Below are 21,613 nucleotides of genomic sequence, written 5' to 3'. Positions count from 1 at the left end.
TATGGAAATAAATATGGAACTGTATACAATCCGCTCAACACGGTCTTAATCCAGTCTGGTGTCATGCCAGGAGACTGAGGAGTTACCCCATAACTTGGAACACGCACAGTAACACCATAATACTAAACAAACAATAAACACACCTAAAATTCAGGTGAACCACACAGACAGTTTTGCAAAACACCAATCATTTTTGAGTTCTGACAACTTTAAATTAATTTCAAGCAACGAACTACACTGAGTTGGAGATATCACCTTTACCTCTACAGTCAAATGTATTCAATTAAAACTCATTTAATAATCTGTATAATAAACACAAGTTTTTAACTTGATTACTCATAAAAATCATGTTGTTCCAACTAGTTTTTCCACATAATTTAAAAGGAATTTAAGTGTTATGTACTTAATTACCATAATTGTGAACACAATTTTTTATAACTTACTAACTTCAAGTTGTATAACAATAGTTACTAAAATGCTACAAATATTATACCTAACATCTTTGCAGGGATTTATAGACAAGGCACTGAATGAAACGAGCCATATAGACAAATTATTATTATTATTATTATTATTATTATTATTATTATTATTATTATTATTATTATTATCTCTCTGCTCACACATCATAAAAGAGAAACCCTTTATTATAACTTTATTTATGGAATATAAATGAAAGGTCCAAATGGACTTTCTCCTCCACATTTGGAGCGTCTGACTCATTCATTTCTCAACAATGGCTTCTGGGGCCTGAAAATGCACACTTTTTTCTGCCTTCAGTCTTCCTTTTTCACAATCTGGGAATATGTTTTTATATATTACAGGTCTAGAAGTTCTGATTTACACAACGGGCAATCAGGCAGATGTCTAAATATTTACAATGTTCGTGCATGCTCCCCCATTTTTAAAACACTCATACAGCAGTTATTGATACCAAATTAATTATACACACAGTCACACCCGACTCACCGAAAGTATGTACCGGATTCAAAACATAAAAAAATTAAATAAAATCTCACACTGTTCTGTGTTACTCAGCTCAATCTGAAGTGCGCACACACACACACACATTTTTCTTCTTTTCCTTTTTTTCTTTCCTTTCCACACAGACGGCAGGCCTGCTTGCGCAGATAAGAACAGACAGGAACACACACATACCCCCCTTTCTATCAACAACGCCGGCAAGCTCACATACACACCTTGTATTCCACACTATTACACCTATTTCTTTATTACATGAGGTTTCAGGGTATAACGCACCTCCACACCAACCCCGTATGTATGATGCTTACAGTCATATAAATTAAATCCAACTTTCCCCGAAACTAATTTTTAAAGCTTATCCAACACACATATCTCTTTATGTATGGAGCTCATGTTCAGAGCACTGATAAATACATTTTTCCCTGTCTCCAAAACTTACATATAAACTCATATGTATAAACTTACTTATAAGCACATATATTATCAGCACACACATTTGTTATTACACATTCCATTCATACCCTGGGCGCGCTGTATTGCGCAACCCGGATCTGGGCCCAGGATTTATTCCCCTCTCTATCTCAGAACTGGAATCTTTCACCAGTTGTATTAGGGGTCCCCACTAAGCAATCGCCACACTTTCAGTAGCTGGTATCTGGGGTTCGAGGCCTCATTTTCCACCTGCCTTCTATCTCAGCCCTGGAGTCTTTTTTTTTTTTTTCCTCCAGCGGTATTGCAGGACTTTCACTCACACAACACATATACCATTTCCTTACACAGTCTTATGAACCTTATACAATTACAAAATTACAATCTTCTACAATCTACACTTCTCTTACCTCTTCTCACTCACTCAAGGTTCTTTTGGAGACCAACTTAGTCTTTCTTCCCACCCCGGGGGCTTCCCAATCGTAACAACAGACCACTAAAACAGAGCTTTGAAATAACAGGCGTCTGCAATGCCTTCTTCCTACACGGCCTATCTGTTGCTTAGAGAGCGAAGTCCCACGGGAGAGATTCCAGACATATAGAACTTAGCCCTGTCCCATCTGGGGTGCCAAATGCTGGCTCAAATTTAGCCTATTACCCAAAAACACTTCAAATTCAACTTAGATGCCAATACTCACATCTACCTCTGAGCCCAGATGGAGATAGAAAAAATACACCAGCCGTGAGTGAGAAGAAGCAAGGGTCCAGATTTATTGTTCCGTTCCACCACACGAGATCCACACCGATGAGAATTCTCAGAAGTGATCGGACACCCTGAGCTCAAGCTCCAGTATTTATACTGTATTTACACAGTAAATAACCCATATGTTTCAAGAAGACTATGATATCAATACCAATAGGGTTAAAAAAGAGCTCATCTACCTTACTATTATGTTCCAGAAAAGGGCTATTTCACTTACACATAGAATCAAAACCAAGGGGTTTTCAAATTACACATAGAATCAAACCCAAGGGATTTGAGTAACCCAGAGAATCAAAAAGTGGAGAGACAAAACAATCTAGAGTGACCTTGGTCTTACTATTATCTCGCGGGGGGGGGGGGGGGGGGGGGGGACGGACGACTCAGCTACCCTTATAAATGGCTCCTCATAGTTCTCTCTTAACATTAAGGCCTTCCTTGCGAGCCTGCATTTCTAGTTTATAATTTATTTTCATATTTGCTCTATCTCTATTTTATATATAGTTATACTGCTTGAAAAACGGTTTACTGTACTTCCTACTTCATAATATCATTATACTACCCTTCTACTGTCCTCCATATCCTATTATTCTGTTTCTTATAAAGAGAATTCTATTATTATAAGATATTACCTTAATACTCTATTTTATTATTCTTATAAAGTTATAATGTTATGTGTGTGTGTGTGTGAGAGAGAGAGAGAGAGAGAGAAAGAGAGAGAGTGTGTGTGTTATGTCTACATGCCCGCCCTTGACTGTACGAGAGTGTGTGTGTGTGTGTGTGTGTGTGTGTGTGTGTGGTGTGTTAGCGCTCCTCAGCTCATATACTTCTTTTTGACTTTTTGACTAATAAACCATAGTGTATTACTCTTAAAGATCTAAGATCTTTAAAGTGTGAATCCAATTCAATATTCAATATTTGTCAATATCCGCCTCACACCGCTTCTGTGTGTCTTGGTGCCCGTCTTTTCTTCTTCTCCCCTTTACTGGATACTAGGTTTCCCTCATGTTTATTTTATGACATTTTTATCCACAACATTTGGAGAGGTTTTTTGTTTGTTTATTTTCATTATTATTTAAAATTATTATTATTATTATTATTATTATTATTATTATTATTATTATTATTATTATACTACTGACGGCAGTGGTAGCTAAGTGGTTAAGATGTTGAACTCCTGAAAGTCATGAGTTCAGATCTCCGCACTGCCACTGCTGGGCCCTTGAGCGAGGCCCTTAACCCTCAACTGCTCAGCTGTATAAATGAGATAAATGTAAGTTGCTCTGGATAAGGGTGTCTGCCAAATGGTATTATTATTATTATTATTATTATTATTATTATTATTATGTTTACCTTAAACAGTTGTTTACTGTAGAGAAAATAGTTATTACTATTAACTGTATTTTGTTGTTCATACTATAAGATTAAACAAATTAACCATAAATGTGAAACTTAATTAGAACCTCAAATAGTTATTCATATCCAGTTACAATGATGTGTGTGTGTGTGTGTGTGTGTGTGTGTGTGTGTGTGTATATATATATATATATATATATATATATATATATATATATATATATATATATATATATATATATATATATATATATATATATATATATAAATATAAGAGACAGACAGAGAGAGAGAGCACATATACATTTTCTTAAATTAAATTGATGTATGTTTGATGTTGAAGGATATTTGCTGCGTGCTCCATAGGGGGAAAACTTGAGAAAAGCCCATTGGAGGAGATGATGGTGATTATCATGTGAGAGTATTGATGTATTTGACGCTGTGGAACTGGTGGTGATTTACAAGGATATGACTTTATCTGTCCTATTGGAATCTGAAATTAAATATTACAGTATATTGTATAAGTAATATAGCATAAATAAATAAAAAGAGAAATGATTGATATAAACCAATAAGCACTCTGTTACCTTTTGATATTCAAATATATTTCTTTTTTCACACCTTCCTTTCCTTGTTTTAGAAAATGTTCACACGCTCCTCCAGACACTATCGGGGCATCATGACCTCCTTTTATTCCATCTGCATCGTCTTGGGTACCGTGTGTGTGAGTAAGTGACTTTTTGTTATAAAATAGATGAAATAAAGCTCTTAACATAAGATCATTGTCTAAAAGGTGAGAAAGTAAACTAGATTTTAATTTTCCCATCTCACACCCTCTCTCTGCAGTACCTGAGTTCACTGTATCTGGTCACGTGGGGTCTACAGCTGTCCTGCCGTGTGCACTGCAGACTGAATTCACTGGAACACCGCATATTATCTGGGAGATCAAATCTGAGACTGTGTTTGAGCGACGCGGTGAGGAGACCTATCAGGGTGAGGGATATGAGGGGCGTGTGGACGTTCCTGAGGAAGAGCTGCGTAAGGGGAACTGTTCCTTGGTGTTGCGCAATCTGAAACCTACTGATGCAGCTCTCTACTGGAGCGCCAAGATAGTGAGTCGCACCAAGAGATCTGTCGAGACAGAAACAGTAGAGATCAGCCGTGTTTATCTCTCAGTCGAAGGTAAGTGAGTGAGTCTCAGTAGATCACACACTGACCATCACACACATCAGAAATCAAAGCTGGACATGAGGGAGAATTGGAAAGGCACTAAGCTTACTGTATAACAAAAGCGGTTCATATGGGGCAGTTTAATGATCTCAGTGTTTTAACTACTAGTTGAGGACTTCTGCACTGAACAGCTAATTACAAAGCTCTTTATGTGTGTGTGTTAGATTGAGCCAGGAGAACACACAACACCTGTCCATCTTTTTTGTTTCATCACACACTTGTAGAAGCATCACAACTTTACATCTAAATCATTTTCATTACACGAATGTGCAGTAGATTTTTAAATCAGAACGTCTTTACCCCAGACAGCAGGAACAGTGGAGCTGAAATCATTCTCTTGGTTATTTGTACAATGTATTACCTATGAAATACTATTTAAGTGATATTCATTGTCAGAATATTAAGTTGACTTTATTCTAAAATATTTGATCATTTATTATAATCACATATTATAGTGTTACTAATATGAAAGCTTTTATTTTAGTGGAGAGGGTGAGTTAATAAGGCATGTTAAAACAGTACTGGAGTTAAAGGTAAGACTGAGAATGTAAACACTGAGCTACATTAGTAGTGACCTGACCTACATGTGTCCCTGATCTACAGGTACAAAGTAAAACACTTTAGCATCATTGAGAAGAGTTCACACAGAAGAGCTGTGATTGTACCAAGATGATCAAATGATTTTTCTCTTACAGAAAAACAGAAAGAAGAGCGTAAAGCTGAAAAGGAAGTTCCCAGAGGTGAGATATACTTGTGTATTTAATTATCTGTAAAGCAGATTTAATTTCTTATACAACCAGTAACATTCATTCCATTTATTTCAGTATGTTACGTTCACTGGACTTTTTTACTCCCTAATGAATTCTGTCCTTCATTTTTTTGTTATTTTTGTTTTTAATTTTCTAACTTGGTGTCATGAATCGTGAACGGAGACAGAAGCAATTGCGGTTAAGAGCTTTATTAAAGAGAGATATGCAGATAAATACAAATCGTAAAACAGAGACATAATCAGAAACAGTCACTGGGTCGGGCGATCGTCAAACAGGCATAAACGGGGCGAGGCAGAAATCGAAGTCGCAGTCACTGGAAACGGGTTCAAAACAGGAAACAGGAAACATGAAACTATGACTGGGAACTGGGAGCGGAAAACACCAGCGTGGTCTAAGAGAACTAATCTAACGTTAAACTAAATTAATCTATCGAGGTACGTAACGTTAACTATCTACTATCGAACTATAATACTCCATGAAGTGTACTGGGAGGCGAGGGGTATATATCCCGAACATAATCAGTGTTAAGTGCTGACAGCTGAAAACAGTGAAGAGACACCCTCAAACAACAACCAATGACAGAACAGGGAGGAGACAGAACAGAAACAAAACAAACGCAAGTGTCCACAGTAAACAATGTCACAGTTATCAACATTCGCTCCGGCTCTCCAAGCGCGCTGCAAGCTGCAGCTCTGTCTAAAGGGGAGAGCGTGACACTTGGTTAATTATAATACATGGCCAAACTTATGTGGCCGGACCATTACACCCATATGTGGTTCTGACTTTAAATTAGTGTGGAGCTGCAGCATCCCAACCATTGAAGAGCAGCAGCAGAAAACCACGCCACTCACTTCAGACTGTAATGGAAGTTCGCATCAGTGCAGTTTTGAGTGTGTAATGGGAGTGTAATATTGTAGTAACATGCTTTCTGTTAGAGATCTTCAAATCTCAGATTATGTCTTTCAGACCTCCCTCAGCCCTTTCAGACTTATATTTCACTTTAACTCTTAGTTCTGTGCTATGAGCAAGAAAGTGTGATTTACCACAGAGTATTCAGGTGCCTGGAGAGTCCAAATGAACACACACTGACACACATGCTGTGCCTTTAGACTTCTGGTTTATGCATGCAAAACAGGAGTATTTATATACATTGATAAGCAGTAGTGTGTAGGCGGGTTTCTACTTGTACAGGTACCAGACAGATAGACCAAACACACAGCACACTACGAAAATAAGTCTTTTCTAGATACAGAAAATACATGTGTCATCTATAATAAAGATTGCAGGTGATCAGCTTATTCAAAGAAGTAATTAAATGAATACATTCATCATAGCTATTTGATAGCAGAGACACATAAATAGAAACTATAACCCAGTATTCTGCGTATCTAAGGTGTCTTAATAGCAGTTCATAATATAAGAGCGTACATGATATAAGAGAATTTCCTTTCACTTTCCGTATCCACAAATAACACAACACACCAGTTACTAGTAACTAGTGCAGTAATGGTTAAAAGTTGGTATTTATTTCTAGTTCTTACTAAATATTAATTTATAATCATTATAATAATATTTATAGAAAAACTTTATATTAAAAATGTTAATTTTGGAAGCACTGGTGTAATAAGCAGATTTTTTGGGTGTAAGAGACTAAAATGGTGTAAAGTTTAAAAAGTACACTATAATGTCTAATTGTTTGATATTACTCAACATTAAATGATATTCATATTATGATATTTTAACTGGAAAAGTTACATTAATGGGTAATTTTAATATGGTGATATGTCACTGCTACAGTTACTGATTATTATTGAGTACACATTAGAAAATTAATGTGTTGTTTGTAAACAAGTACAAACCAGTTTTGCCATCCCATTACCTACTTACTACTTATTATTTAAAACAACAACAAAAAACATGTTCTCGAGTTTATAATCTTATAATTCTGGTATCCCTGTAGCATTATTTACTCAAAACATGAAACACTGGGTTATTAACAATTAATAATTATGAGAGCATCTGTAATAGCACTCTAGTTATTTCATGATAACAGATGTTAAGTGTTCATTTTGTTACAATAGAGAAAAAATATTTTTGCTCATAAATAAAACATCCGTATTTCCATTATTGGAAAAATGGACAAAATGTGATGTGTAATGTTTAACTGTGTTGTGATTTCATAAATGTGATTATACAGTACATAAAGACATTTGTTGAATAAGTCATATAATTGTGATTATAGGTGGGGTGACTGTTAGGATAAACAACAGCTGTAGTTGTTTTTGCTCGACCTGTATTTTATAACACAATTGTTCATCTGATCTTTCCTTCCTTTAGCTGGGTTTTGGACAGGAGTAAGAGTAGGAGCAGCTGGGACTATTGCAGTGATTGGAGTGATTGTTGCTGTGGTGTACTGGTGTATAAGAAGAAGAAACCGTGAGTAGCACCGTATGATTAGAGGAGGACGCTGTGTTTACCACAAAGCTGTTACATGGTGTTTAATTCTTTAGCAGAATTAAACCAGAGGGCTGCTACAGAAGCTAAATTAAACATAACTTTTGTCACTTTGACAGTTTTTAATGATGTTTAAATTTTTGTACAAGACTGGTGTGATTTATTCTTACAAAGAAATCCATGTAAATGTTTACAAGGAATAAAATGACAGCTTCTGCATTGCTTTCACATACAGATCATTTCCACAGTAAATTAACTAGACTTAACCCATTATTAAGATTCTGAAGTGAGTTCACTTGGGATTTTTTTTCTGCAGAAAACCGCAGAAACCCTGATCCTCCACACACCACCTCACCGGCTAATACACAAATAAATCCTGCAAACACAAGTCCAGGTGAGAATCATTGCTGTTTTAACCCTTGTAAATGTTCTTTAACCACTAAACTTAACTTTATGTTTCAGATGAAAATCCTAATGATCAAGGAGAAGATCTGCTGAACACATGACAGGATGATCAAGGTGAGTATCAGATGGAAACACTAATCCACAAGATGTTATCTGAAAGTGCTTTTTAACCCAAACAGCATCATCCTCAATAACTATCTAATTCATCCTTGTTTTCTTTTTAGCCCTAAACTTGAGGATGTATTTGTTTTCATTTCTATTTTAACAAACATTATAATAAATGACACTGCAATTAGAAAAAGTTGTTCTGCACCTGATGACAGCTGTAAACTGTCTCCTTACTCACTTTATCTCTTGTCTTGATCTGGCCTTGTTACACCCCCTGAACCTACTTGTGTTCACTAACACAGAAACCTGATAATTACATGAATGTGACGAGACCCATGTTACTGAAGAGATTATTGACAGAATTGGTGTGGACCCTCTGAACAGTGTGTGGTCACATTCAGAGCTATAAAGAAGCGTTTCCTGTGCTACTCTCTTTATGTGACTGCACTGCTAAAAGGGGTATCCTCAGCATCATGTGAAAGTCTTTACTTGACTTGTTCTTCTTTTCATTTAAGTTCTACTCATACTCACTATAAAGAATGGGAGATCATTTATTGGTGCCTTTTGACATTAGGTCTTTAACCAACATTTTATTCCCCTAACAAACTCTCCACAGCGGTTACTAATGACATTTACAATATTAGGCATGATGTTAACACGCACACCTCGTACTTATTTACATATTAGTGTAATTCCCAAAGCTTACACAGTCCCCTCCGAAAGTACTGAAGAGACAAATTCTTTTGTTTTTGCTTTACACCGAATGGTAGGATTATGCCAAAATCGGCACTGAACTACGTTTTTTGTTCTACAGAGACACCTCACCCATTGTCTAGCGTCTGTCTTCCCTTGCTGTTCATTGCTTTAGTTATGTACGTTTTTGCCTTGAAGTCCCAATTCATGTTTTAGTGTTTCTAAGCTACATTTGTATTGTTTGTTTTTTCACTAAACTACAATCTGCACTTGCATCCGTCTCCACCACTGTTACATCAAACAATTATATTTACAGTGTATAGAACTTTTAAGATTAGACACGTCACAAAGCAGCTTTACAGAAATCCAGATATATTTTTTTTATTAAAATTGATTTATTTTGTTTTGAGATCATTTCTATCTGGATTTACAGAAATAACAAAATTAAAATTAAATTAAATTAAATTAATATCTAAATTGATAAATGTATCCCTAATGAGCGAGCCAGAGATGACAGTGGTGAGTAAAAACTCAACAAAAATATAATGAAAAAACCTTGAGAGGAACCGGACTCAAAAGGGAACCCATCCTCATCTGGGTGACACCAGTGCAATCGAAAAGTGCAACAGTGTAACCAGGAATTCATGAGCTTGTGAGAAACTTGAGTTATTTCTGTATTCATTATAATCTTAAATTTAAGTCTATTGTATCAAACTGAAGATATTACCTGTTCAGTGATGGAGACTTGAGTGTAAACTGTTGTTAGCAATTGCAGTCCTAAGGCTATCCAAGCAAGAACAACCACAAACATCTTCATGGTTTTTAAGTGGTACCATCCTCAGTAATCTCACGGTGATCTTTAGGCTGTTCATGAGGTTCCATCCTCAGCATCAGTGAGTGATTTTCAGGTGATAAGAACTCCAAACAGAAGAACAGAACACTGGCTGCATTCGCTGCGTGCATTAGAATGAAATTATTAACATGTAAACTTTGCCAGTCCTAATAAAATTATAATAAACCTTTAATGCATCTTATCGCTCTGCATCACATCACTTCTCCAGAGATTTACATTAAGTACAACATATTGTAATGATTCACTGTCTGCTTTTAAACGTGTCTTCTATATTATTTTTACATCCGATTCAAATATACAGTGAATCATCTTGAGGGGAAAAAAGAAACACCTTCCTTCACTGATGGGTTTAATCCTGATCAATTAAAGACACATTTGAGTGGTGTAGAATGTATTCAGTAAAATAACATGGAATTTATAGTTGTGCATCCTTTTGTTTCAGGTTCTGTGCTTTTGGAGATGGGTGGTACCCGATCCAGTCCGGTTTCCTCTCACCTCCCAAAAACATGGCAGTAGGGGGACTGGCTGTGCTACATTGACCCTATGTGACATTGACCCTACATGTGAATAAGTGTGTGAATTGTACCCTCTGAAGGACCAGTATCCCACCGATGGTGTATTCCCACCTCACGCACAGTGCCCCCTCTTAAATGACTCAGAAAGTTTCTAAAGGCTTTATGATTGGTCCATTTCTATAGTTTTAACTCACGCTGTGCTGGATCCTACGACACGCCCATCAACTCCTAATCATGATGACACTGATGACAGTCACTGCATTCCCCAACAGAACTCCTTCATTTCCCGCTTTCAGAATCATTTCTTTACAATGTCACATTTGACAGGGCCTGTCGCACAACATTGTTTTCCTCCTCAGCACGGAAACTCCACATGGATCTGCCTCTCTCTGGCTCAGTTTTATTTAAGTGGTGGTGATTATGTTACCCTGTGTACTCACTCACACAGAGATTCATTCTAGGCCCTTTACTCATTTATAATCTTCATCACTCTTTTCCCTGGTCAGGGGTGTGGTTGAGCTTTATCAATGTATATGGCAAAGATGCATCCTAGTGGAGATACCAGTCTATTGCAGGGCATTATCATAGGGTGCATGTGGTTCCCCTACATGATATAATTATTAAATACAAATCTGCTTTTTATTTTCATACAGACTTTTCATTTTTTGTATTTTTTTTTCCTGGCATGTCAACTACAGTTGTTATGTGCTGTTCTTCACAATATCTTTCCTACAATGTTTTATCGGTACTCTTCTGCAGAGCTTTATCATTGGAATTCATCATCGTGCCTGGCAGACGGAGTTTACAAAACCTGTGTCGCACTGGGAATTGCTCGTCACCCACGCTATGTTCATCGCTGCTCATGAGGGAAACTTTTTACTTCCAGTCTCCCTGATACCTCTGTTGATGAGCAAATATTGGCCATCTGGTCTCCTTTTAGCCATTTACGTGCTAGATCATGTGCTGGAAATGGCGGCGCTGGAATATTCACCAACACACACCACGTCAGTCCCAGTGTGGATTACGGACCTTCCTGTTAAATTTGCTTTAATAAATGCTAGGTCTTTGTCCAACACATCACTTATTTTAAACGAGTTCTTCACCACTCGTGCGAGGGAGACCTGGTGACGCTCCTGCCCTGAAGGATCTTCCTCCTTTAGATTGTTTGTTTTTTAATTCTCCAAGAGCTGTAGGTCGTGGAGGTGGAACACCAACAATTTTTACGAACTGTTTTAATGGTGCAGCTTTCCAAGGTTGATTTTCCTCCCTCCTTTCTATGTGCGCTAGTTTGCAGACCAGCTAAATTTAACAAGGACTTTAAATCGATGTGGAAATCCTTATTAAACATTTTGCTGTTCGTTCTTAAAGCTTTGCATGGACTTGCTCCTCAGTACATACGTGATCTCCTTACCCCGAATACTGCCTTAAGATCCCTTTGATCATCCAGTCAAGTATTCTTTTCACTTACTTGTTCATGAGGTTAAAGGTGACCGGGTTTTCTCAGTAGCTGCTCCCAGGATCTGGAATAATCCCCTTTTTCATATTAGATCTTCACCCTCTATTGCTATGTTCAAATCTTGTTTTAAGGCCCACTTTTATACTTTTATCTTTTAATTCAGTCTTAGGGTGTAAAACTTTCTTTTGTCCACCGGTATTTGGTATTATTAAATGTTTGTGAATCTATTTTATACTATTTGTACATCACTTTGATTTCAATTTCTGTTGTAAATGTGCTTTATAAATAAATTAATCCTCCAATAACAATCCTACATTCATACATAATGACATCTAATACCAACGGACTGCAGAGTTTACAGCCTACAGGTAACTGTTACTTTCTCATGAGGGTGAGGGAAGGAAAAATGCTAATTACATTATTGGGTTTTGGAAAGAATTTGCACCGTGGATCTGTTCCCATTTTGTCTTTTGTTGTTGACCTGATCTGTTGTTGTTTGTTTTGTTTTTTTTTTACCTTTGTCCTGTCTAGTTTACCCAGTTTGCTGATCACCTGACATTTTTACCTTTTTTAACCTTGACTCTGTCTTACAATTTGGAATCGTTGCCTGTTTTTTTGTATTTTCTTTCTCATTTTTTTTTTTTTTTTTTTTTTTTTGGTTACAACACTTTCGGACCTTCACATTGTGACAGGGCCCTATTCAGTGTTTTAATGTAGATATTTAAATTTTCAGAATACTTTATTTAGCATTAATGATTAAAAATATTTTGCGTCTTTGGGGGGCCCTTGGCTTCAAGGAGATTGCCTTCCTTTGCCTAGTGCTTGAGTTTTGAACAAGCAGGATAAACAGGGTGTCAGGTTCTACAGGGTTTTGTGATTTCCATAAACACCTGCATATCCACATGCTCATGTACAAATAAATCATTCACTGCACAAATATGACTCAGATTTCCCTTTATTTACTTTGCAGATGATTAAAGCAGCTTACACACAAGACACAATCAAATTCAACCCAAACACAGATTGGAGCTGTAGTAGCACCTGAGCTGATCTGCTTCTTGTGGCAGTCCTAAGTGGAGGGAAAGATTTATACAAATTTAGTAAATCCAACTACGCCACCCTGGGGGAGAACCAGGGAAATACTCCCAAATAAAGGCACACAGAAGTTTTACCTATCAGGGCAAAGAACACGAGTGAGACGCGAGTACGAATATAAAAGTTACATTTTATTATGACACTTAATCATTAGAACCAGACATTTAAATATAAAATCGCTCTCCCATGAAGCACAAAAAGGATTTTAAAACTAAGCACTTCTCCAGGCCCAGGCTTGGCAGGAACAAGGTAGGACAGCTACAGCTCGGGAGATCATCCAAACCCACTGCAAGTCACACCAAAATCATCAAACACTACTTACACCATCAGGAAGTTGTTGTGTTGCACACTGAGCACACTGTGAAGCACAGACCACCGAATACATGCAGCTAGCCTCCCCTGTCCCACCAAGAATCACTGGCTCCTGCAGAGAAAGAACACACCGGTTAACCCAAAATTACACAAACACTAAACAATAAACAAAGAAAAACAAATTACAGACACCATGGGGTGGTGACTAAAATCCAGGCCCACAGACACCACCACATGAAATAGAGGCAGTTCACAGCACCTAAGCAGAACCAGAATTATGGTGAACAATAAATAAAATGAAACATATTGTGAGAATAATGGTAAAGCAAGGCAAATCAGGTGAAACAAAACAATAAAACCATAAAGCAGAACAATAAAGTAAAACAAAACAAGAAACCGATCAAGCAAAACAGCAGCGGTGTCACATGTAACGTCTTCTGCTAGGGAGTTGTCTTACAGTAGATTTAGATGCTCAACTCCCCACTCTCACCTTAACACAAAGATCAGAGTCAAACTAAATGCACCAAGTCCCCATGTGAAAAAGGGAGAGGTGCACTTACCATTGGGTTGAACAAACACCAGACGCAAAGTTGTATGATTACTCACAGGTACCGCGGCTCGACATACATATGCATACACATATATACATATACATACACATATACAGTATCTCACAAAAGTGAGTACACACAGCCATTAATGTCTAAACCGCTGGCAACAAAAGTGAGTACACCCCTAAGTGAAAATGTACAAATTGGGCCCAAAGTGTCAATATTTTGTGTGGCCGCCATTATTTTCCAGCACTGCCTTAACCCTCTTGGGCATGGAGTTCACCAGAGCTTCACAGGTTCCACTGGAGTCCTCTTCCACTCCTCCATGACGACATCACGGAGCTGGTGGATGTTAGAGACCTTGTGCTCCTCCACCTTCCGTTTGAGGATGTCCCACAGATGCTCAATAGGGTTTAGGTCTGGAGACATGCTTGGCCTGTCCATCACCTTCACCCTCAGCTTCTTTAGCAGGGCAGTGGTCGTCTTGGAGGTGTGTTTGGGATTGTTATCATGCTGGAATACTGCATACTGATCATGCTCTGCTTCAGTATGTCACAGTACATCTTGGCATTCATGGTTCCCTCAATGAACTGTAGCTCCCCAGTGCCGGCAGCACTCATGCAGCCCCAGACCATGACACTCCCACCACCATGCTTGACTGTAGGCAAGACACACTTGTCTTTGTACTCCTCACCTGGTTGCCGCCACACACGCTTGACACCATCTGAACCAAATAAGTTTATCTTGGTCTCATCAGACCACAGGACATGGTTCCAGTAATCCATGTCCTTAGTCTGCTTGTCTTCAGCAAACTGTTTGCAGGCTTTCTTGTGCATCATCTTTAGAAGAGGCTTCCTTCTGGGACGACAGCCATGCAGACTAATTTGATGCAATGTGCGGCGTATGGTCTCAGCACAGACAGGCTGACCCCCCACCCCTTCAACCTCTGCAGCAATGCTGGCAGCACTCGTACGTCTATTTCCCAAACACAACCTCTGGATATGACGCTGAGCATGTGCACTCAACTTCTTTGGTGGACCATGGCGAGGCCTGTTCTGAGTGGAACCTGTCCTGTTAAACCGCTGTATGGTCTTGGCCACCATGCTGCAGCTCAGTGTCAGGGTCTTGGCAATCTTCTTATAGCCTAGGCCATCTTTATGTAGAGCAACAATTCTTTTTTTTCAGATCCTCAGAGAATTCTTTGCCATGAGGTGCCATGTTGAACTTCCAGTGACCAGTATGAGGAAGTGTGAGAGCGATGACACCAAATTTAACACACCTGCTCCCCATTCGCACCTGACACCTTGTAACACTAACAAGTCACATGACACTGGGGAGGGAAAATGGCTAAATGGTCAAATCAAAATTTGATTTAAGCAACGCAAATAACCTCATTCCTGTCAGGGCAGGGGATGAATGAAAGACTGCCTTCATCACGCCATTTGGTCACTACGAGTATTTGGTGATGCACTTAAGCTAAATCAGTGTGAGGTGTGCATTCTCACAGCCTGGCCCCTCCATCCTCCTTGTCACACCCTCAATTTTTGAGCCATTATTGGTAGATTTGCTAGTGTGCTTAAGATCATTATCCTGATCAATATCCATTATCTTGAAAGGTCCACTTTCAGTTCAAGTACTCTTCAAGCACTCTTTGATATGATGCAGAATTCATAGTTGAATCAATGAACGAATGCTGTCCAGTCCCTGAAGCAATGAAGTAACCCAAAACCATAACATTTCCACCGCCATGCTTCACAGTTGATATGAGGTGCTTCTGAAAATCTGTCTTTGGTCTGCACCAAACATGTCTGCTGTTACTGTGGCCAAACAACTCTATCTTTGAGTCGTCTGTCCAGAGCACGTTATTCCAAAAGGCCTGGTCTTTGCCTATATGCTCATTGGCAAACTGTAGTCTTGCAAAGTCTTTTTCCTAGCATGCCTCCCATGCAGGTCAAATTTGTGCAGTCTCTTTCTGATTGTAAAAGCGTGCACTTTGACAACAACAGTTGCAAGATTACTAGCAGATCCTGTGATGAAATTTTGGGGTTCTCGAAGACTTCATTTTGCATCAGATGGTCTACTCTTTGGCTGAATTTGCTGGGACACTATATATGCCGAGAAATGCTAATAAACCCCAGTAAACAGCCATAAACACTATAAATGTCGGTAAACACTGGTATGTGCTGATAAAGGCCGATAAACATATAGCTGAGAATGGCTGTTAATGGCTCATAATGCCGGTAAAGGCTGCTAAAAGCTGGTGACGACTGATTACGACTGATGCCAGTAATATTTGGTTGCATATCCCTTATTGCAATAACTGCATCAAGCCGGTGACCCACTGACATCACCAAACTGTTGCATTTTCTTTTGTGAAGCCTTTCCAGGTTTCTCCTGCAGCTTCTTTCAGTAGTTGTTTGGTTCGTGGGGTTTCTCCCTTCAGTCTCCTCTTCAGGAGGTGAGATGCTGATCAGGTGATGGACTTGTCCAGTCTAAATCCTTCTGTATCATGAGCAGATCCTTTCTTTCTCCACAGTTTGGCCTTTCCATCACTTTGGTAGAGGTTCATCTTGGTTCCAGAACTTTTGTGGATTATCTCTGTATTTCTTTGCGAACTCCAACCTGGCTTTTTATTCTTATTGCTGATGAGCGGTTTACATCTTGTTGTATGGCCTCTATTTTTGCTCTCAAAGTCTTCTTCAAATAGAATCGTGTCATGCTGGTGGATCTCTCTTTCTCTCTCTCTCAAGGTGTGTGTCTCTCTCCCTCTTATCCTCACCTTGTCTCACTGCAACAGAGAACATTCCTTACCACTCACTTTCTCTGGCTCCACCCCCCATTCACAAACCGTCCCTGGCTAGTGGTTTCTTTCTTTTTCAGGACATTCCTAATTGTTGTATTGGCTATATCCAATGCTCATGGAATGGCTCTGATAGATTTTCCCTCTATTCTCAGCTTCAAAATGGTGTGTTTTTCACCCACACACTGATCTCTGGTCTTCATGTTGGTTTATTCTTTTTAACAACAAATGCAGTCTTCACAGGTAAAATCAAGGGCTCAAACCAAGAATAAACATTCAGAGCAATTAATTCTTTAAATAATCAATTTAACAAGACACTGGAAAAGCTGGAAAACACCTGGGTGTTCATCAATCCACAATAAAAAGTGCAGTTATTTATCCAGACCATTTTTAATTGGGCATCGTTTTTCAATAAGCTGTAAAAGAACTATTTAAAAAATATTAGTCCTTTGAATACCCTACCAGTTATTTGAGATTAAATTAGCCAATGATCTTGATATATTAAGAATGATATTTTCTCAGAAGTAACTCTTAGATTCTTATCTTATTAAAGCAGAGTGGAGTTAATGAACCAGTGACAGAAATATGAGTGTGGCATTATAAAATACAAGCATATATATATATATATATATATATATATATATATATATATATATATATATATGTGTGTGTGTGTGTGTGTGTATATGTATATGTATATGTACATGTGTGTGTGTGTATATATATATATATATATATATATATATATATATATATATATATATATATATATATATATATATATATGTATGTGTGTGTGTGTGTGTGTGTGTGTGTGTGTGTATGTGTGTATATGTATGTGTATATACAGTGAGGGAAAAAAGTATTTGATCCCCTGCTGATTTTGTACGTTTGTCCACTGACAAAGAAATGATCAGTCTATAATTTTAATGGTAGATTTATTTGAACAGTGAGAGACAGAATAACAACAAAAAAATCCAGAAAAACGCACGTCAAAAATGTTATAAATTGATTTGCATTTTAATGAGGGAAATAAGTATTTGACCCCCTCTCAATCAGAACGATTTCTGGCTCCCAGGTGTCTTTTATACAGGTAACGAGCTGAGATTAGGAGCACACTCTTAAAGGGAGTACACAATGCTGTACTTTGTACTGTATATACATACAGTACAAAATCCCTCACTGTATGTGTATATATATACATGTGTATGTGTGTATATATATATATATATATATATATATATATATATATATATATATATATATATATATATATATATATATATATACATATACATGTGTATGTGTATATATATATATATATATATATATATATATATATATATATATATATATATATATATATGTGTGTGTGTGTGTGTGTGTGTGTGTGTGTGTGTGCATTAATGGTATAAAGGCATTGTGCAAGAGTCAAGCAGTGGGAACGATCTTTCTCTAAAGTCCTTATGGACTGTTTAGGAGATGTTAAAAATTGGCTGTCTGACAATTTTCTTCAACTAAATGAAAAATTAAGAGATGATTATATTTGGTCCACCAAAACACACAGAGAAGATAACCAGTATTCTTGCTCCTTTATATAACTGTGAAAGACAGTGTGAGAAATCTTGGTGTGATAATTGAGTCAACACTTAGCTTTGATAAACAGATCAATTCTGTTGTTAAAATTAGCTTGCAATAGTTTAGGATGATTTCTAAGCTAAAACCTAAAACTCAAGCTAAAAAGACTGATTGGGAGTTCCCTGTACTTGCTCCTAAATATTATGGAATGATCTCCCTCTTTATATTCGCTCGGCCCTCAGCTCTCAGCTGAAAACACATTTTTATAATTTGGCATTTGAATTAGATGTCTGTTCTGATATTAATTGTACTTTGTATATGCAGTTTCTGTTATAGTGTGTGTGTGTGTGTGTGTGTGTGTGTGTGTGTGTGTGTGTGTGTGTGTGTGTGTGTGTGTGTGTGTGTGTGTGTGTGTGATTTTTCTGTTCTTTGATTATCTGGTTGCGGAGCACTTTGGTCAGCTCTGTTGTTTTTAAATGTGCTTTATAAACAAGTTGAGTGATTCTCAGAACTTTGTGTAGGTAAACTAGTTAAACGAACACTGAAATATGAACCAATAAAAAGTCTGAATTTTGTTATTGAATTTTGTTATCTTAATGTTTTAGTTAATTTTTTTGTATGTATAGTATTTTTTAAACAAATTCAATTCTTTTCCATTTCAGGAAAGTCAGTATTGTCAGGCAACAGCAGTAACACCACAGACTCCACTGAAAAGGTACCAAAGACATTATTTTATTACAGTTTTATTCATCACTGTTTCTATATCAACTTTTGTTTAAGGAATACCAAAAATAATAGAGTAAAAGTGCCTTTCTAAAAGATTTGAAGTTTTTTTGGAAGTTTTTTTTGAAATATGGGTTAGTGTTTATAAGTGCTTGCCATGGTCTAATGTGCAAATGTGTACTTTTTATTCTCACTACACAGGACAGTTCAGGTCATGACACAGTGCACACTAACTTCACAAAACAAGCCTCATCATATACTCAATATACATGTGTATCTGTACAACGCTGTATATTTAGGGATTCAGTTGTGTTGGTTTTCACTGTTTGGGGGAGAAATGGAAGGGCAGTTGTTTCATGGTGTGATGTGATGGTCCTCCCTCTCTCTCTACAGGAAGAAAATATTAATTATGCCAGCATCCAGTACAAAATAAGGTCCAGAGCAGCTGCTAAGAAAAACACAGCATCAGATTCGGACAGTGTGACCTACGCAACAGTCGCCTCACAGCCTCGGAGACACTGACCAGCACAAGGTGTCACAAATTTAATATTATCATACATCATATCAATATCAACATCATAAAATGTGCTGTTCCCTCTGGCTCTCTTCTTTATTTGTTTTAAATAGGTTATTTAGTTGACAATGCATTATTTAAAATGAACTGTTTTGGACTAAATATTTGGAATTAATGAATAAACATTATAAGAATCATCTGTATCTTAAAAAAATCTGTGTATATATATAAGACCTAAATAAACCCAGCCTCATTCACTGATTAAAAAAGAGTGACCCAGAGCTTCTGGGATTCTGGTGGAGATAAAAACATGATGTAACTGGTTACTGATGGCTCTGTCTATGTTAATAAATAGTAGATAAATAGCTCAAGTTACAAACCCATGGAATACTCCAAAGTTAATTAATGAGTGATGTAATGCCCATCTTGAGCACTTGATGTTAATGTATATGTAAAAATGCACAAATAAACTGAAATGACTAAAATATGAATCTCTAGTCCATCATTATTGATTCTAGAAATTAAGTTCAGATATACACTAGCCCAACTCTATCAAAAAGACCTTTATTAAATGTGCAAGATGTTTATAGAATTGTCCTCAAGGTCAACATGAACTGGTATGAATGTGTAATGTACTACATCTAAACTAAAATAAATATCACTAAGAGCTACACGTATACAAGAAGTGTCCTGAAACAAAGAGAAATGTCTTTCACCTCCTCAGTGTATATCAGTGTAGGGGTAAATGTTATGTGGTATAAAGCTGCTGTTCAATTTAACGTGCTGGATGCAAGTTTTGTGAACAGCTGCAAAAGCCAAAGTAATACACATTCATAGAGAACTCGGGGCTGCATCCAAACTGACATCATACAAAACTCTGATGTACAACAAAATGCCTCTCATTTTTCTGTACGTACCTCGAGTGTATAATTCTGTGTGAGCTGTTTTCATATCTTCATGTTCATATAAATCAGTCAGTATTAACAATTTGAACAGATTTAAACTTCAACTCAAACTGTACATTTCTTAGAGTCTTAGAAATGTTTTAGTCTGAAATCTTATTCTGAAATACAAAAAAAGAACAAAACATTTCTCTGGTACTAAACAAGGCAATTTTACCAGCAAAGCTATTCTTCTTCTACTTTTGATCTGTGGGTTGTGTTGATAAACACATGGCCTGAACAGGAAATACCACACAAGTGGGCAAGTGTTCTCAGACTGCCATCATGATAACTGATCTTTATGTGCCTCAACTGTTTAATAAATTTAATGATTTACATGAATTCTGTTACACAGAACAAATAAACAATAATTTTTTCAAGCATAAACAGTAAATATTTATTATAATCATTTCTTCAATCTTTTTTCTGAGGCATAAATTGTAGTGAAGTTATTCTATTTATTCATAGTTGACATTTATTTACAGCGATTCTCACACAGATCCTCCACTGAATTAGGGAAGTCAAAATGCTTCTGTCTTCATGCCTTATGTTGCGGTTTAGCTGAAGGCACAAGCCCATACATCCTGTTCTGATCAAATTTCCAAGAAGCTAACATCACTACTCTGATTATTCATAGAAAGCACTTACACACCCAGCCTCATGAGTTATTTCAGCAGTTTGTCACTTTGTATAACTATATAAAGTTAATTGTTAATTGACCTTTTCCCTTACTCGTGCATGAGGTGTGATAGAACAGTCATGTGAATACAGATATTAGTGGATTGGGTGTAAATGATGTGTTTTGTGAAAATGTGAAAATGATTCTCTGGCAACTGGGTCAATTCTTCATTTACTCTGACAAAGAGATAACAGTCTTGTACAGTGTGTGCTTTTGCCCTCAACATTTCTGTAAAATAAAGTTCAAATTTCATGATTATTCATTATGCCATAATGCAAGGATTTTATCTAGAACTATAAAACTGGATCTGTACTGACTGCCTGAACACGTCCGGGCTTAGTAGTGCACTCTTGATCTAGGATCACAAGCAGGTCATGCTCCACAACATGTCCTATGTGCATATATTT

At 37.2% G+C, this 21,613-nt stretch overlaps 1 protein-coding gene and 2 long non-coding RNA genes across 36 annotated transcripts in view; 2 read left to right on the top strand and 1 right to left on the bottom strand.

Moving 5' to 3' along the window:
- LOC108274794 (uncharacterized) overlaps nt 1-21,613 on the top strand; it is a 588,939-nt gene that overhangs the window by 251,477 nt on the left and 315,849 nt on the right. For 30 of the 32 annotated variants that reach the window (XM_053685830.1, XM_053685861.1, XM_053685859.1 and 27 more), the window contains exon 5: nt 4,376-4,711. The exons of the other annotated variants lie outside the window; for them this stretch is intronic. In XM_053685830.1, coding sequence (XP_053541805.1) covers nt 4,376-4,711 — 336 coding nt within the window. The remainder of the gene's footprint in view (nt 1-4,375; nt 4,712-21,613) is intronic. 32 annotated transcript variants of the gene reach the window in all.
- Nucleotides 1-21,613, top strand: part of LOC108261135 (uncharacterized) — a 278,821-nt gene that overhangs the window by 212,654 nt on the left and 44,554 nt on the right. The gene's annotated exons all lie outside the window — the stretch shown is intronic.
- Nucleotides 10,668-11,965, bottom strand: LOC128634934 (uncharacterized). Its single transcript, XR_008397870.1, has 2 exons — nt 11,664-11,965; nt 10,668-11,482 (listed from the first exon to the last, which is right to left on the bottom strand). It is a non-coding gene; the product is annotated as an uncharacterized LOC128634934 (long non-coding RNA).

Source organism: Ictalurus punctatus, chromosome 14, assembly GCF_001660625.3.
Source record: "Ictalurus punctatus breed USDA103 chromosome 14, Coco_2.0, whole genome shotgun sequence".
In the NCBI taxonomy this organism is placed as follows: Eukaryota; Metazoa; Chordata; class Actinopteri; order Siluriformes; family Ictaluridae; genus Ictalurus; species Ictalurus punctatus.
Note: the sequence above shows the minus strand (reverse complement) of the source record. Positions and strands in the feature narration are given on the sequence as shown.